Source organism: Thalassophryne amazonica, chromosome 19 (assembly GCF_902500255.1).
Source record: "Thalassophryne amazonica chromosome 19, fThaAma1.1, whole genome shotgun sequence".
Taxonomy (NCBI): Eukaryota; Metazoa; Chordata; class Actinopteri; order Batrachoidiformes; family Batrachoididae; genus Thalassophryne; species Thalassophryne amazonica.
In genome coordinates, this window is record NC_047121.1 from 9,269,656 (window position 1) to 9,288,673 (window position 19,018).

The 19,018-nt window shown below is 41.8% G+C and overlaps 1 protein-coding gene across 17 annotated transcripts in view; it reads right to left on the reverse strand.

Annotated features, from left to right (window-relative positions):
- matn3b (matrilin 3b) overlaps positions 1 to 19,018 on the reverse strand; it is a 67,566-nt gene that overhangs the window by 35,108 nt on the left and 13,440 nt on the right. For 13 of the 17 annotated variants that reach the window (XM_034195389.1, XM_034195382.1, XM_034195384.1 and 10 more), the window contains exons 2-5: positions 12,410 to 13,096; positions 9,660 to 9,779; positions 6,408 to 6,527; positions 1,751 to 1,870 (exon numbers count right to left, since the gene is read on the reverse strand). In XM_034195389.1, the coding sequence (XP_034051280.1) occupies positions 1,751 to 1,870; positions 6,408 to 6,527; positions 9,660 to 9,779; positions 12,410 to 13,096 (1,047 nt within the window). The remainder of the gene's footprint in view (positions 1 to 1,750; positions 1,871 to 6,407; positions 6,528 to 9,659; positions 9,780 to 12,409; positions 13,097 to 19,018) is intronic. The other 4 variants (XM_034195390.1, XM_034195381.1, XM_034195376.1 and 1 more) reach the window with 3 other exon arrangements.

Below are 19,018 nucleotides of genomic sequence, written 5' to 3' on the forward strand. Positions count from 1 at the left end.
ACTTATGTCTCTTTTGTCCTTTATTTCACAATTATGACAGAGTTTTTGGAGCAAGCAGCAGCCCCACAGCAGCAGGAGCGGAGTTTATTTTTCTTTTTATGTTACGTGTGTGCGCAAGCGAATGGAGATTATTTTACTTATTAACTACACAGCTGTATAATAGAACAAATGGTGACTGGTTTCTAAACATAATTATGACAGAGTTTTTTGGTGGAAGAGCGAGCTGCAGCAAGCAGCGGAGTTTCTTTCTTTTTTTTTTTTATTGTTTACATGTGCGTGCGTGAACGGGACAGTTGGTCCTCAAACTGGGTCCTGCAGAGGCGGAAGGACCGCTGAAAGCAGCCGTCATCCAGACGCAGCTCCTGCAGCAAATAATGATACTCTCTGTATTGGGAGCTTTTCACAACTCACTCCGTGTGATCAAGGTCCGTCATGTTAACTTGACTGACAACCGGAGCCGGCGAGCGGAATGGAAGCTCCTCCTATTTGATGACGCACCAGGGTGAATTTTCGCAGCAAAAGCTGAGCGACACACCAGGCGAAGGAGGCACGTCTGTCGCCACGCGACCCCCACGAATTTGTAGCGTCTGATCGCGCCCGGTGTGAACGCGGCATTAAATAGATGAAAATCATCATCTATTTTTGGCATTCCCGCTCCTGCCCGCTCCCGTTCATTTTTATTCCCGTCCCATCCCAATCACGGGATTGATAAAATTTTGACTCCCATCCCGCGGGAATCCCGCAGGAATCAGGTGACCCACTGGAATTCCCGAAAAATGTCATCCTCTAATGCAGACAGAGTGGGCATGGATGAAGCGAGTGCATCACGGCCGCTGTGCCCCTCATGGGGGCGCCTCCGCGGTCGCCTTCGCTTCTGTTCCCTGTTATATCCGCTTTTCTTCCTCATGTATTCGCTGATGCACCCCGGGACATTTGTCATTTCCGCCCACCTTTGTTGCGAACGCTCAGCTTTTGTCTCCTCATTTCATGCGCAAATCCTCCTAAACGCCAGTGGGACAGGGCCCTAACTTTGCAGATACAGTAATGCTGTGATCTTTGCAGAATTAGTGGATGTCCTTGTTTTATTTGCTAAAATGGCCAAAGTGTGGTAACTCCACTCAGTCTGGTCTACTTGAATTTTCTTACGATAATAAGTGTTGCCAATGTGCTTGCTCATAGGGTGGGGAAGGCTTAAACCTTGCTTATGTTGTGAGTTTGTGCTGTATAAATAAATACTGCAATAGAACTGAACTGACTGCAGATGCCTCATTACTGAAGACAGCAGTGACTGGACTAGGCCGATAGGACACCTACATAACACCTGGCTGCAGGGCAAACTCCATCATTTCCAATTGGGACCCAAAGTACTGTGATGAGGGGGGTGTAGTATCAGCATGACGTGACACTACCTCTCTTTTTATGTAGAATTTAGGATTTTTGATCATTATAGACAGAGAAAGTATTTGACATGCCTTCTGCTACAGTGTACAGAGGATGACTATAAATGATACTGTGGTACAGGTGCAATCATTACTTTTACATTTCATGAATATAATGTTCTCTCTCCGTAACCTCTGAAAGTACTCATTATGTTTTGGGATCTGCTTTCAGAAAATGTGTTAAAACCCCATAAAGAGACTTTATATTACCAGACGACAACAACAACATACAATGACAGGTTTTTGGAAATGTAAGGCACTGGACTAAAAGCCAGATAACAAACTGAGTAAATACATATTGTAGTTCTTACGTGAGCAGGTTTTCTGGTCCGCATTCAATCGATATCCATTGTGACACTTGCATACGTAGGAATCATCACTGTTGACACAAATATGCTGGCAGTTGTGTCCCTGGTCACAAGTGTCAGACCCTGAAACGAGACACCCGCAAAACCAACAAGCATATGTGAAAAAAAACAAAAACAGGTCAATTCTGCATCAGATATACTTACATCCACCTTTATCTGTCTTCTAATTGGGGTTTGAATACACATCACCACAACTCTGGGCACTGGATGCTCATTATGAGTTGCCTTTGCAGGTACAATGCCCTGCTTGAGACACAAGGTAGCTTTTTCTTTCCCCTTTTACACCTTGTAATTCCAAGAGACGGAGTCTAAAGCCCCGTCTCACTTTGACAGATATGTATCCTGGAACTCCACAGCTCATAATTATGACAAACAGGCACGTGAAGATTACAGTTGTCCCAAAATATGATCTAACAAGTGGTTTGATGATGTAATATGCCAATCTAGAGCACAGAGTCATGATACCACACATGGGTCTTGTATCAAGCAATGTGTGCAAAAATAACAGGAGCCTAACTGTACACACTGCTGCACAACCTTGGTGCTTCTGAAAAACCTCTCCTTCAGGTTGATATGAAAACCAAGCTTGGTGTAGGCTTCGTGGAAGGTTTCAAGGATTTTCTGACAACCTTCTTACATAAAGGATGACGTTACAAGCTCCACAGAAATGCAAGTGATTGCCAAAGTATGTCAAAGCCTATGACAGAAGAAAACAATTTTTTTGAACATTTTGAAAATTCAGACATTTAGAATAAGACCACAGCACAATGATGGAATATCGCAGTTCACCAGAGACATCCTCCTGGACCTTTGAAGGATTCAAGGTGTTAAGGCTTCAAACCATGAGCTTTCAGGAAGATGGTCATCCTTACTGACAGAAATGATGTTCCAGGTACCCGCCGGTATGAGCTTCCTCAGGTTTGGACCAGGGCATGACAACACAATGGACAACCCCTCAGCACCGCACCAGGTGCCATCCTACAAAGACCCTTCGCAAAAAACCGTTGATGCTCTCCTGTGGTTTCTTCTAATCCAGAGTTGAGGCTGAAAACTGCACTCTCCCATCCTCGTCATAATGCGCTCTATGATCTCAGATTTACTCCCATGGAGACCGAAAACAAGAATCTTATTTTTTGGGTTTGTAGGTTTGCGAGGTAATTTTATGGTTGGTGAAGTGCTAATCTTGCCACCAACCACCAAAAAGAAATACCTGTGGGCTGGAGAACCATCTGCAGTCCATAGAACACAAGCGTGAATATCAACAGTGCTTCTTTCAAGGAATCAAGGATTCTGTATTGTCATACCATATATGCTTCCACATGACATGATATGAAATTAGGTTCCCAAAGGTCCTAGACAAGGGAAACATAAATAAATAAGAGCAAGGATAAAAAGAATAAAAAGCAGTACAGCTGTAATGAGCAGTATGTCAGAATTATTGTGCAAAATACGGCAAATGTATGGGTGTGCAAAAGTCCAATTATTGTGCAAAATACAGGTGTGCAAAAGTCCAAGGTATTGTGCAACCAAGGTATGAACAGATGTGCATCTGTCCGAGGTAGTATAGGAAGTGACAATGCTATAGTGCTCCACCAGAACTCAACAGTCTCACAGCCTGTGGAAAGAAGCTGCTTCTCAGTCTGGTGGTTCGACACCTGATGCCCCACAGCCTCCTGCCTGAATGGAGAGGAACAAACATTGTGCTTGCCAGGTGGGTGGGGTCTTGTTTGATGCTGGAGGCCCACTTGAACGGGATTTTATCAAACACAGTGTGTTCTTCTACTGGCTCACCACAAGGGTGTGTGCTCTCACCTTTGTTATTCATTCTTTACTCCAGTATGTGTCAGAGCACTTTTAAAAATAGGTTCATTTTAAAATACACAGATGACACAGTGATTGTCAGTCTGCTGCGGGACAATGAGAGCAGCCACGGCCCTGTAGTTGACCATTTTGTTAAATGGTGTGAGGACTCATATCTTCAGATCAATACATCAAAAACTAAAGATATGGTCATGATTTCAGGAAGCATGGTAGCACACCTGACAACACAATAATTAATGGTCAACCAGTTCAAATTGTGCAAACTTATAAATACCATGGGACTATCATTGATAATTCGCTGAAGTTTGAGGCAAACTGTGAGGTGTTAACTGTGTTAACACTATTTTATCATGCTTTTATTGAATCTGTTTTGTCTTTTTCTTTGGTGGCCTGGTTTTGGCAGTCTGACACTGAAGGACAGGAACAGACTGGGTCAGATTATTAAATGGTCCAGTCAACTGATTGGTGAGTTGCAGCTGAGTTTAGAGTCCCTGTACACCAAACAATTACAGAGGACAACCAGCTGCATCCCAGTTGATGACTCCCACCCTCTGGCTAATGAATTTCAGCTCCTACCTTCTGGCCATAGGTTTAAAGTCCCAAGGTGTAGGACAAAACACTACAGGAGTAGTTTTGTCTCAGCGGCAATTGTACATTTGAAAAAATCTTAGTAGGTTTTGCAAATATTTATATATTTATTTATTTGCTCTTTGCACATCAGTTTTATGCTGACCATCTTTTAGTGGTTTTTCCTGATGCTTCTTTTTTAGTGGTTTAGTAAGCTTGGGAGTCCCGGTGGTGTTTGTGTTACATTTTGTTTTGCATATGTTCTTTGTTAGTGTTTTTAGTGTTTTCATTGCTATTGGTGTGTTTGGCTAACATGGATGCCCTTTTCTGTTTGCTGTAAGTCAAATCTACCTACGGGTACAAATAAAGTCACCTGAACCTGAACCTTCCTGCATCTGTTTGTGTATATGTTTATGATGTGGGTAGGCTGCCTCCCACAGTCCTCTGTGCGACATTCACAACCCTCTGCAGAGGCTCCTTGTCCATTGCAGAGCAGCTGTCCTACCAAACAGTGCTGCAGGAGCACATAACACTCTCACCACACACCTGCAGAAGGTCCCCAGGACAGAACTGTCAAGTCCAGTGTACCTCTGCAGCCTATGTTGACCTTCGCAAAGAATTTGTTTTTGAGAATTTGTGGGATCCACAAGAACTTGTGTGGTGGCCAAGCAGTTAATGCAATTGTTTCCAGAACAGAAGGTCAGAAGGTTCCTGGTTTAAAGCCATCACTGTTCATTCTCTATGTAATGTGGATTTGTGTTGGGAAGGGTACCCATCATAAAACGTCTGCCATATCCCCAAGTGAAAGACGGAGAAGCAGAGAGAACCTAATACAGCGAGCCAAAACACAGATCCGCAGAGACTGTTTTCCCCACTGAAAGCTGTATGTCAGTGAAGTGGTTTGTCTCTACAGCTAGCCAATGCTTGCATCAACTGGTTGTTGGGTACTGACCTAGGTACGTCAGTTGGTGAGGAAAGGTTTACTGACCTTGACTCCAAGGACAATGCTGTGATCTTTGCTGAATCATTAGATACCCTGATTGCAGCACTTGAGAAGCTGAGTGAGGAATTGGAGTGTCTGAGTTCGATATTGTCCTGGAAAAAAACAAGATCCTGGATTTTAATGACTTCCTTGACTCAGCCATCATAAGTGTAGCTGTATGTGCTAAATGTAATGAACATGTGGAGATGTTCTCTTATCTCTGCAGTGGAATTCATGTCTCTGGGTCCTCGACCTTTGAGCTCAAGAAACGCCTGGAAACAACATAAGGAGTCAAGAGGTCAATAGACAGAGGTGTTTGGTGATGCCAATGTCTTTGCAGGAGAAAAATGTCCAAGTCTTTAGGGTCATGGTGCTACCTGTCTTAGTGTATGGTTCTGAGACTTGCATCTAACCACTGACCTAAGGCCACAACTGAACGTCTTTTGTACAAAGTCTCTTCGGAGGATACTGTTGGAATGACTCCTTGTCAGATGAGTGGTTACTTATTGTGACTAAGATGAGGAGCATCATTTTGGCTATGTGGTACATTTCCCTGTGCATGATCCAGTGCATACGTGCCTGAATGTTGAGGACCACAGTGACTGGACAAGGCCAAGGGGATGCCCATGCGTCACCTGGTGCAGCAGAGACAAAGTTACTTTCAAGAGGTTGGGCTGGACTGGCTGTCTTCCTGGGTGGTTGCCATCCAGGACCCAAGGCGCCGTGTGCCGGGGATATGGCAAAGCATGGGACCACTGCACACTCCCAGACCTGACTTATTTCCAGGATGTGTATCTGTGAAAGTGAGAACGCACCTTTTAACACACTTTTCCAGAAACACGAGGTAGCATTCAAAGAACCGGGGTTACAGTACATAAATATTTAAATGTAGCCTCTGATGGATCGCCATGTTTTGGTGAGTGTGGGTGTCAAAATGTGTCCCAACGAAGTGGTTTTGCATCACTTAACTGATCTTGAAGAAAACCTGAGACATTTCACTCACGTGTATGAGATCTACTGAAGGACCAGAAGCTGGGAGCTGAACGGGTTTGAATTGTCCAAGTGCCCCGAAAAAAACTGTTTGTTTGTTTTTAATAGTAAGAACAGCCCATTTAAGATGCTAACATACTGATTTCAAGCTCACAGTCACTTTCAGTTTGTAATCCCACTGAAATCCAAGCTGTTTGATTTGGGTAATGAAACCATACAGACAAAGACGATGGTTCTTACGTGAGCATGTTTTCTGGTCTGAATTTAACACGAATCCCACTCGACACTTGCAGATGTATGAATCACCACTGTTGGCACAAATGTGCTGGCAGCCATTTCCCTGGGAACATGGATCCAAACCTGAAAGGAGACAATTCCACACCCAACAATCTTAGACCTCAATACCAGATGAGGAGGCTTGTGTGTGTGTGTGTGTGTGGGGGGGGGGGGGGGGGGGGGGTCCATCTCACTTCCTGTTTATTGAAGTGTCTAAACCTATATTATTGAGTGAAATTTTAAATAGAATGACGAAGTTCACTGCGTCCAAGTGATGTCCAGAACAACCCTCAATAGTTCTTGCAGTTAAACCGAACACTGATTAACTGATTCCATCTGCTCAAAGTGATAATCAGTGAAATCACCTGGTGGAATCATTGGCTGCAAAGAAAATCTGAACCCTCTTGGCCCTTTCTAGAACAAGTTGCCCACCCCTGATTTAGACCCTGTGTAATTCTTCAATTGACCCCGACCTGGCTGCCTATTGAAAATTCAAGCGGCCAATCACTTTTTTTTTAAAGAGTTAATGTCTGTGGATTATTTGTGCCAAATTTGATGTTTGTATCACCATTTGCAGGATTCCACTCTAAATATTCTCTTATCTGTTGCTCTATATATGAGATGTAAGATGCTGCTCCTCAGTGTTTCTCAGTTGCCCTCAAAAGTATTGGAACACTTGGTATTTCACATTTTAATTTGTTTATTCCATTTCAAATACATTTTTTTTCTAAAATTATCTTCCTTAACTCAAACTGAAAGCAAATCTCTACAACTTGATATAAATGAATTAAAAATATAAAATCCAGCTTCCTGATGAAGTGGTGTAGAGGAGGATTTCAGCTACAGTTTGACAGAAAGTACATCTGAGATGAAAGACTAGATTTGATGTTTTGGTGAAAGAAACTTTTGTATTTCTTCATAATTGATGTAAATAAAGTCCAAGACATATTCAGTGACTTGGAAATGTTCATGTTTCTATCCTCTGACTTGTCTGAAGAAAACTGGCAATAAAACAGATTATTATTTATACGTTTTATCAAGTTTTAGAGATTTGCTTTCAGTTTGAGTTTGAGGAAGATAATTTTAGAAATTTTAATTCTTTATTTTTTTGTATTTCTTGTATTTAAAATGACAAATTAAAATGTGTGAAATTCCAAGTGTTCCAATACTTATGGAGAGCACAGTATCCTAACTTTATGATAAGTGCAAAATGAGTGTGGTATTATTACTGTTTGGTTTAAGAATGTTTAATTTTCACTGTTGCTGCACTTTGTGTCAAATTATAGTCATATCATATATCATATTGATATGAAAATTCAGTAAGGTATATCTTCTATTATACATTTCAAATCTAAGATGGAACTCTACTAGTGTTTACTAAGGTACACATAAATATCTTTAAAGAAAAGAGAGAGAGAGAGAGAGAGAGAGAGAGAGAGAGAGAGAGAGAGAGAGAGACAGAGAGAGAGTAGAGCCACTTAGGTGCCTGGTCTTGAGAACCAGGGATGGTAGGCCGAAAAGCATTTTTATCCCATGGGAACTCTCCCTACCTACCTAAGCGGCTCAAGAATATGGACAGCATGTATATAAGTGACATTTAAATGACAATTTAGTATTTAGTACATGTTGTCCATATTCTTGAGAGTATGGAAAGGTGGAGAGTGTGGGGGGCAGAGCTCCTTCAGAAGCTGAAAGGCAAAATAAGGAAAATGTTTAAAAAGGCAGCCAAAAGCTTAAAGGTTTAAGCCATGCTCATGCTCCCAAGAACCATTTTACTCTGAAGGACTGGGTTTTAGCCTTCTGGTTAGAGAGTTCGACTTCCATGCCGGAGATCATGAGTTTGTGTCCCGAGGGGAGCGAATGGGCGGAGTCATAACACAACGCAGAGTCAACAAGTAAACCAAAGAATGTAATCCAAAATGTAATGCAAATTTTTTAGGCATAAATTTATTTGTTACTTTTTATTGAAAAACATAAACTAGATTTACATAAGTTTAATTAACTATACATTGTTAAGTTACTAAAACTTTAACAATTACATTTTTGGAAATTATTTGATTAAATTGGCAAACTGAAATGGTTTAAGGCATTCGGTTTCCTCAAATGGTTTGAGTTCAACTAACTCATTGAGTTTTACAGTGTGGGCTTTGACTTTCAAACAGCTGTCCACTGGTACAATAGTTGGCAACATTCCCAAGAGACACACCCCCCCCCCCCCCCCCCCCATTCCACCCTTCCTGGGGAAAAAGGTCCCCACAGCCACCCGGAATGCAACCCATATTGTCCAGAGGGGGTAGCCCTGCAACACGCTATCCACCTCACCCAACACCCAACTTGCACACCCCACCTCCACATTTTCCCTGATGGCCTCAGGGCAACAGCAGCACCATCACCATGTGGCTCCTCATCGTGCACCCACATCCACACCCACACTATCAGTCACTGGCCAGCAAGATGCCAAGAGGGAGCAAAGAGCCCAAACATGTCTGAGGGTCTACCAGTCTGTCCTCTGGCACAGCCCCCTGGCCACAGGTAGGAGTGGCACGTTCCCCTCACAGCCACTGCATTTACCTTCTTATACAATTTCGCCTATAACAAATTGGCACCTTGTCTAATTTTCTTTGTGTGTGTGTGTGTGTGTATGTGTGTGTGTGTGTGTGTGTGTATATTTTGTATTGTTTGTGGGGTTCACGTGGTGGTGGTGATAGTCTTCCTATGTATTTCCTAACTATATTTGAACTGGGACCAAATGTTATTCCGGCAGAGTATATTTTACTCTGCAAAATGTACTGTGTGCCAGTGTTTCCGGTGTCACCGTACTCCAACTGCAGGATTTGCAGGACCTGAAACACAGAGAAACACACACACAAGTCCAAGGCCAGAAGGTGCCAGGGCCATAGACATAGTCCACACGTAACATTCACCTTGTCCGCTAAAGTGGCCTAAAGGATTTAATTAGTCCACACGCCAGAACAATATCCATTCTTCTGCCTTTTTCTTCCTAAAAACATGAACGTAGGCAAGAGGTCATCTAACTTCTCAACAAACATGTGTTTTACCAAATTTAAGATGCTGACGTACTGATTCCAGGCTCATAAACAATTTCAGTTTTGCAGTCCTGTTGAAGTCCACAAACACGTCAGTGTTTTCAAGTAATTAATTATGTGACAAAACTCAATGACCCCAGACCAAAAACATAAAGACAAAGGTTCTTACGTGAGCAGGTGTTCTTGTCGGCATTCAAGACGTAGCCCGCGCGGCACTTGCAGATGTACGAGTCGTCTCTGCTGATGCAGATGTGCTGACAGCTGTGTCCCTGAGCACAGGCATCCAAACCTGAAAATAAATACTTCAGTGTCTGATTAGCTTAATACATTTAAAGATTTAGTATCACAAAGTGTTAGTAATGTAAGTATGTATTAATTCATTTCCAAATAATGACATGAAGATTAGTTATTTTGAAAAGTCACGTCTTAAATGCTTGTGTATGGTGTCCAGTGTCAAGAGTTTAAAGTTACAGTGAATCTTTTTTACTTAGTTTTTGCCAAATCCTGTAAAGGATCAAATTTTTCATTTCACAAGTTCTAGTAAGAAACTAAGACTAGTCCGTACTCAGATTTGAGCTCATCTCCACATTCCTGCAGAGTGAAGCAGATGAGAATCCATGACTCCCCTCAGACTCACTCGACGCTTGTCCATCACAGGTTACAACCTCAACATGGGCCAGTCCCCATTTAGAGCCCAACCACTGTATCAGTGGGCTGATACTATCGACTGATATGAGCCTTTCGTGAACAAAACCACTTTGGTTGTTGGAAATGGTGTCATTACATAGTCTGTCAAGCAGAGGTCAATCTGATACCATTGTTTACAGTGCTGTCCAGCATGGCTGGGACCCCCAACAACCCTTGGTCACAAAGTGACCAGCTGACACTCATTTTCAATCAGAGTGGGCGTTTCACAGCAATAAGTGACCAGTGGTCACTATGCAGCCAGCTAGGTGCAGCCAAAATAGCCAAGATGTCTATTTTATGCAAATCCTGAGCTGCTGTCATGCAGGCAGCATGCTGTACGTTGGTTGGTTGTAGGTTATATTTATTTACAATAAAGTTCATGTTTAAATTGTAAAACATCAAGGGTCAGTTAGATTTCTTCAACTAAATTTTAGGACTCCTTTTTTATGTAGTACATATCAGCAGCATTATCAGTGCTGTAATTTTTTTACTTCCTCTAATATCGGTATCAGCCCCCATAAAAATCCATATCGGTCGGACTCTACCGCTGACAGCTGGGTGGACTGGAACAATGCAGATGAAGTGTGCTGTCCAAGAACAGCCACAGGTTTCCTTACAACTGAACCGCAGTCTTTAGACCACCGGTTCAACTCCTGTATTTGCTTTTGTTTGTGTCACAGCCAACTCAAATGTAAAAGTATTTAATTCTGAATTACTAGTAGACTCAGTAACAGTTTAAAGTACAGACTGCAATAGAGTTGACACCAGAGCACAGCACAGCTCACATCAGCCGTGACCTTGCAGAAAAGGGTGATATCAAAACTTGGAAAGAGAAACATAAATAGTTATATAATTTTTATTTACTTTTTATTTTAACTGAATGTAATTCATGGGCGACGTTTTAGTTTTACAGTTTGTTTTTTTGGAAACTTTAGTGCCTCCTAAAGTTTTTTCCAAGTTTGGATGTCTCCCAAATGCATCATGGCAAAGAGCAGTTGGGCCAGACCAAGCATTTCTATAAAAATTACGAATAAGTGGAGTAAGTAATGAGCTTATTTGAATATATGTAAAAAATTGTACTGCCCTAAATGTTTTTAACTGTATGAAATGTAACGTTTTCATTTGTGTCGGCTGCCTTTCTTTTAATAGGTAGTTTTAAAAATTGTATAATTATCAGGCAAGTTAGTCCTATATAGGCCCTGGTGCAAGTTCTTATCACTGGGTACCATAGTGTGAAGTGGATGACAATCCCAGTCCATTGCAGGTTACTTCCCCAGCCAAAAAAAAAACCCGACCACTTGACCATTTCCACTCACACACACACACACACACACACACACACACACACACACACACACACACACACACACACACACACACACACACACACACACACACACACACACACTCATCTTCAACCGCTTAGTCCAATTAAGGGTCACGGGGGACTGGAGCCTATCCCAGCAGTCATAGAGCGCGAGGCAGGGTACACCCAGGACAGGACGCCAGTCTGTCACAGGGCTACAAACAGACAAACAAACACATTCACACTAACACGCACACCTATGGACAATTTAAAGTTTCCAGTCCACCTAACCCGCATGTCTTTGGATGTGGGAGGAAACCAGAGCACCCGGAGGAAACCCACGCAAACACGGGGAGAACATGCAAACTCCACACAGAAAGGCCACAGGCGGGAATCGAACCCATGACCTTCTCGCTGTGAAGCAACAGTGCTAACCACTAATCCACCGTGCTGCCCCATTTCCACTCAAAGTGTATAAATTTCAGATGCTGCAGGAGTCAAAATTGGGGACTCTGGCATATTTATCCTCTCTTTGGGTACATGAACAGCGTGCATTGCATTAGGTGCAAGCTGCAGGACAAAAGGTTGAAAGCTGAGCACTCAATGTGAATACGATAGGCAGCATCATGTTTGGTTTCAACCACTGTAAAGTCTTCATGACCACAGAACTCTTGAGTTGTTGTTTTCTTGTTTAAATGGGTTAGCAGGACAACTTATTGTACTTGATTAATGCTATGAGGGTGGAGTAGCTGCACTTCATCACCTCCTGCATCAAGACTTTTTCTTGGGAAACCCCAAAAAAAAATGACCCTGACCTTCTTCGAACTAAAGAAGAGGACCACTGACTTTAGAATGGTGCGTGCCCTTGATGGTGCTGCCCATATGTATCATCACAGGTGAAAGGAAGAAGGATGGATCTGACATACCGTTGATTTCTTTACTGTCACTTTCTCTGTTTTTTCCACCAGCTAGTTCTAGTCCGTTATCATCAATTCCACCATCTAAAGGAATATCTACACTTCTGTCATCATCCTTACCACACAAAGTTTCTCTAAATTTGGAAGTGAGCTTCTCTATGACACCATAGGTCTCCACATAGAACACATGGTCATCCAGTGGGTGGCTGGCCATGAGGCGGAGGGACATCATATCAGCCCTATCTACCCCTACTGCGTAGATCTCAATCCCAGAAGACCGCGCTGCTGCAGATATGTCCTCCACCTTGTCCTGGGGCCTCCCATCTGTCACTATGATGGCCACTTTGGCGATGTTCGTGGAGGTAGGTCGAGCTCCAGAGTCTGTGGTGAAAGCTTTCTCCATGGCAGTTTTGATGGCCAATCCTGTCATAGTGCCTGAAGAGAGGGGCTCGACACGGGCCAGCGCCTGTTTCAGGGCAGGTTTGTCAAAATATGTCTTCAGTAGAAACTCGATCTTCACTGTGCTCGCATAGTTGACAAGAGCAACCCGTGTGGCATCTGAGCTGATCTCCAAATTGTTGACCATGTCTTGCAAAAAGTCCTTGGCCTTTTCAAACTCGGCAGGTCGGACACTGCGGGAGCTGTCTATAATGAAGACCAAGTCTATGGGCCGATTTCTGCAGTTTGATCTTGATGCTGTAAAAAAAGAAATAAATAAAAATATGTAAGTGCAGCTAAAATTGTTTTTTATTCCAGTGCATTGTAGTGAAACTGCAAAATTGCAGCCAGTACTGATGTGATGGTAGTAAGTCCTAAATAAGCCCAGAGGTCCACTGGGCCAGTGCTTAACCCCAGATACCCTACTGAGAAGTCAGTTTTTGTCCCTAGATGGAATGCCAGCCGATTGCGGCTTAGTTCCACAGCCAAGGCTAGTACATTTATAGGTATTGTCTTGACCAGGCTCGTGAGCCATGAAAAGAGATGAGGAGACATGATTAACTCACAAAAGAACTAACAAGTTTATTGTCCTTGTCTGGTCTCCTGTTGGTCAGATGTTGTTGATATTGCTCACTGTATCTTTGTTTTATACTTCTGCCACTTTTGAGTTCTGCTTTGGTTTTCTGGCACCGACGTTTGGTTGAGTTCTCCTTTTGTTAATGCACAGGATTTGGGGAACTTATTTTGGGTTTAAGTTATACTCACCCAGGTTCCTTTTAGGTTGATGTTTCACTGTGTTTGTCAGTCTGTGTGTTTGGAGGCGTGGCCCTGCCACTTGGTGTTCCTCACAGCTGCGTCACATCACAATCCCCACACCTGTCTCTCTCCTCATTACATATCACTATTTAAGTTCATCATTGTTCTCGCTTGGTTTGGTGGATTATTTCAATTCCTGTGTTCTTGCATCCTAGTATGTTTTCTCCTCTGCTCCTCAACTCCTTGTTCCTGCCTTTTTGGACTCCTCCTTGTTTTTGGACTGGACTGCATTGATTGGCAAAATAAAGCTTTTTTTCTTACATCCTGTGTGCTCACTGTCTACATTTTGGGTTCTGTGTATACAAGTTGTGACACATAAAAAGCTAAAACATTGTAAAACTGAGGCTAATGAGGCCAAAGACAGTGAAACAAAAAGACGTGTTTGCCAGGAGGACAAGGAAAGAGCTGACTGGAAACTGCACCATCCCACCTATATACATGATGGCAAGCCAGTTTTAACATTTATACGAGCTGTACAGGACAGTATCAACTGATACCAACACTGTCATTCTGCCTAGTTGAAGATCTACAGTATTCCAAGATATTTGCAATAACATTTTGAGTTCAAACTGTTATTTAAGATATCTGTAATTCAGTTTTAACCAGTAAGATTCAAAATACTTTCCCCATTCATGTGTATGACATTTTTCATGAGAGAACCGCAATCCTTACTGCAGATATCTGAAATGAGATATCGATAACTGAATTGTAGAGACTTGTAATTCCAGTTTCACAAATCACCCATTCAAGTCTAACTAGTCATAATATCTCTAATTCCCCTCAATTCGTGATATCTACATTGCCCTTTTTAGGTATCTTAAAATAGGTTTCACCCATCATAATGACATTGTGGATATTTGGAATTATGACTCGTCATAATTGCAGATATTGTAAATATCTCAAACTGGAATTATACATAGTTGTAATTGAATTTTATCATCACGTTATTGATATCTTGAAATAAACTGAGACATCTAAAATTGCAGATTTGACTCTCATTCTCTATATCTGAAGTGTAAAAATAGAAAACTTGAATTACAGTTCTGACGAGGCAAAATTACACCACAGATTCCTATAGTATCAATACTACAGCAAGTAGAAGAGGGGAGTGAGCAGCTTGCTTTTCGAACCATACCACCACGTCAGAGGAGGCAGAATTTCAACTTTTTGTTTGAAATGATTATCAGCATCTTTCCATGTGATTGGAGTAACCAGGGACAGTACAAATTATATCTGCTGCAACATCACTTTTACAAGTTCATAGTGGTGTGGAACAGAAAAGAACAACAACATAATACAGAAAATTATGGATTTGTTCTCTCCGAACACTGTCCGAATCATTGTTGCCCGTAGAGATGACGATGTTCTTGGGTTGGTTTAGAAACAGCAGCTTTCTACCCTGTTATTTCAAGAACATTTGGATCCCACATTCCACACTGTGCTCAACACTGCAAACACAGTAATCAGGCTGACAAACGGAACCAAATGCCATTATTATTATTATCATCAGCACCAGGTCACAGGAGGGCAGGCAGACCCCCCCCCCACACACACACACAGTGAGCCAACGTGCACTTATGGACTTTAAATTACATTTAATATCAAACCACAACAAAGTGGAAAACATACGAACACATCCCTCGGTGTGCTATTTACATTTGGTTGTGGAGTTTTGGATCTGCATGCTCTCAAACCGCCCTCTATCCAAAAAACAGCCATTAATTTGTGGCAGTCTGTTAATAGGTCTTTGGACTTTTGCAGTTGCTAGAGACTTCAACACAGAGTGACCTCCTGGATGAAAACCTGCTCCAGAGCGCTCTTGACCTCAGACTGGGGTGACGGTTCATCTTTCAGCAAAACAATGACCCTAAACACACAGCCAAGATATCAAAGGAGTGGCTTCAGGACAACTCTCTGAATGTCCTTGAGTGGCCCAGCCAGAGCCCAGACCTGAATCTGATTGAACATCTCTGGAGAGATCTGAAAATGGCTGTGCACCGACACTCCCCATCCAACCTGATGGAGCTTGAGAGGTGCTGCAAAGAGGCATGGACCAAACTACCCAAAGATAAGTGCACCAAGCTTGTGGCATCATATTCAAGAAGACTCAAGGCTGTAATTGCTGCCAAAAGGTGCATCAGCAAAGTATTGAGTAAAGGGTGTGAATACTTCTAATCTGAACATATGATTTTTTTTTTAACAAATTTATTAAAATAAAATAAAAACTTTTTTCATGTTGTCATTATGGGGTGTTGTGAGTAAAATTTTGAGGCAAGAAATGAATTTATTCCATTTTGGAATAAGGCTGTAACATAACAATGTGGAAAAAAGTGAACTGCTGTGAATACAGATGCACTATATATATATGTATATATATATATATATATATATATATATATATATATATATATATATATATATATATATATATATATATATATATATATATATATATATATATATATATATAACACACACACACAGCAGGTAAAATAAGTATTGAGCATGTCACCATTTTTCTCAGTAAATATATTTCAAAAGGTGCTACTGACATAAAATTTTCACCAGATGTCAGTAACAACCCAAATAATCCACACATACAAAGAAAACAAAACAAACAAGTACAGAAATTAAGTTATGTGCAATAATGTGAAATGAGGCCGGGAAAAGTATTGAACACCTGAAGGCAGGGAGGTGCAAAAGACATGGAAAGTCAAGACACCAGCTGAAATCTGTCCATAATTAAAAGGCAATCCTACACCTTTTCAGTGCAAATTAATATCAGATAGTTGAGTCCCAACTAATGGCCTACAAAAAGTTGTCTCATTGCCAAGGTGTCACACAAGAAACATCTCACGATGGGTAAAAGCAACAAGCTCTCTCAAGATCTTCGCAACCTTATTGTTGCAAAACATACTAATGGCTGATTGGTTACAGAAGGCATTTCTAAACTTCTGAATGTTCCAGTGAGCACTGTTGGGGCCATAATCCGGAAGTGGAAAGAACATCATGTCACCATAAACCAGCCACATCCAGGTGTTCCTCACAAGCTTATTGACAGGGGAGCAAAAAGAATTATCAGAAGAGTTGTCTAAGAGTCAAGGACCACTTCAGAAAGACCTGAAATTAGTAGATACAATTGTTTCAAAGAAACCAATAAGAAATGCACTCAACCACCATGGCCTGTACACTTTTGCTCAAAAGTTTACATACCCTGGCAGAATTTTTTTATTTCATTTTATTTTTCATTTATTGGTCATTTTTCAGAAAATATGAATGATAACACACAAACTTTTTTCACTCATGGTTAGTGAGTGTGTGAAGCCATTTATTGTCCAATAAGTGTGCTGACTCTGTTTAAATCACAATGACAACAGAAACTAACCAAATGACCCTGATCAAAAGTTTACATACCCTTGTGATTTTGGCCAGATAACATTAGCTAAGCTAATGCTAACCGGGTGCGCTAGCTGCGCAGACACGAAAATCAGCTGGACTATACGTCAGCGAGGAGCAGCGTGAGGAGATGTACTCTGGTAACATACGGTTGGCTGTACTGGAAGAGACTAGGAGTGTTTTTAGAGTTGTTTGCGGAGAGTTGGTCAGACGTTGAGCCGCTGTTTGCGACCGCGGCGGTGGAGTAGCAGCAAGGCTAATGTGACCGAGGATTAGCCGCAAAGCTAACACGGCGGGTAGTACCATCATTGTTTGTTCCATGCACTGTTTGGATGGTGATATCATCTAAGATGGCAACCGTGTCTGGGACATGTTCTGACACTCTGCGTGTGGAGAATAGTGACAAATCTACAGCTGATCAGTTTGACTCCTTCAGCGAGATTATAGCTACCACAGTGCAATCAGCAGTACTGGCAAACACTCAAAAGCTAAAGGTTACCTCACCAAAAGTGTCAAAATCAACGAGGACCAACAATAGTAAAACGGTGGGCCTTGATAGTGCAACAATTGGGGAGATCGTTGTACAAGTCATTGCTGCGATACAGCATGTGGTGGCCGCGGCTGTGACCACTGCAGTCAACGCATCTACCAAATAATTGATGGATGTTCTCACGGTTAGCATTGTCAACCATGATGAGGAATTAAAGACAATGTGAGAAGTTACCAGCAGGTTAAAGAGAGAAGCTCAACTTCACTGATTCGAAATTGATAGACAAGATCAATACAATCGAAAGGACTCTGTGCGGATCTACGGCATGCCGGAAACCACAGGCGAGGATACGAACCAAGTCGTTATGTATCTGGCAGCTGAAGTGGGAGTAAACATCAGACCTGAAGATATCAGTGTGAGCCATCACCTGCCCGGCCCTCGAGCAGCAAACCAAGCAAACAGACCTGGGCCAATCATTGTAAAATTTGTGAGGAGGAACACCAAGACCCAAGTGATGAGGAACAAGTAAAGGTTAAGGGGTAACCAGAGCAGGCAGAATGTTTTCATTGATGATGACCTTATAGTTCTCGGAGGTAGAATGGTCCGTGAACTGAAACGGGATGACCGACTGAAAGGAAACGTGTGGACCATTGAAGGCAGGATTTTCTGCAAGGTAGAGGAGAATGGAAGGTCCATCAAACACACCATCGAGTCTCCTGATGATCTCTTCAAACTAGGTTGGTCCGAAGAGAAAATCAAGGAGACTGGGCTTTATCTTGATGCTTAGGACAGGCTCGACCCTCTAGATGAATTGTATGTATATGGAATGGAAGCCAAGACTACGTGTAAGCAAAACAAAAATGACAAATCAAATAAGGCACTAAAAGTAGTTGGATTAAATGTTTATGGACTTGAAAGTAAGTTGAACTTAGCTGTATTGGATAATTATCTGTCAGATTGTGATGTTATATGTCTGTCTAAGACTTATACAAATGAGCCTGTTCTCAGAAATAGTGCTCTACATGATTTTAAGATTTATGTTCTTAGGATGAAAAATGCTGTGCATAAACATGGTGGTATACACGGTGTGTGTGTCTTACTAAAGGCTGATTTATATGACAACTCAGAAATGGTTCAGAATACCACATCAGGATTATTAGATGATTTTATAGATTTTATAGATTTTGAAGCTAAAAATGTAGCTCTCCAAAATGAGTGTTACTCAGCACAACATTTGCACAATGCAGATGGGGTAAGTGAGGATGGCTCTGAATATAAGGGTTTCTGGTTCAACTGGGATGCAACTACATCTATAGATTACAAAATAAGATGAATCAGATAGATATTTCTAGTCTGAAAGAGGAGCTTGCATGCCTCAAGTCACAGCCTAGTCAGGCAGGTTTAGATTCTTTATGCAGTAATGTTAGTAGCACTTTATTAGGAGTCGCAAAGGAGTCAGGTGTTTGCAAAATTCCACC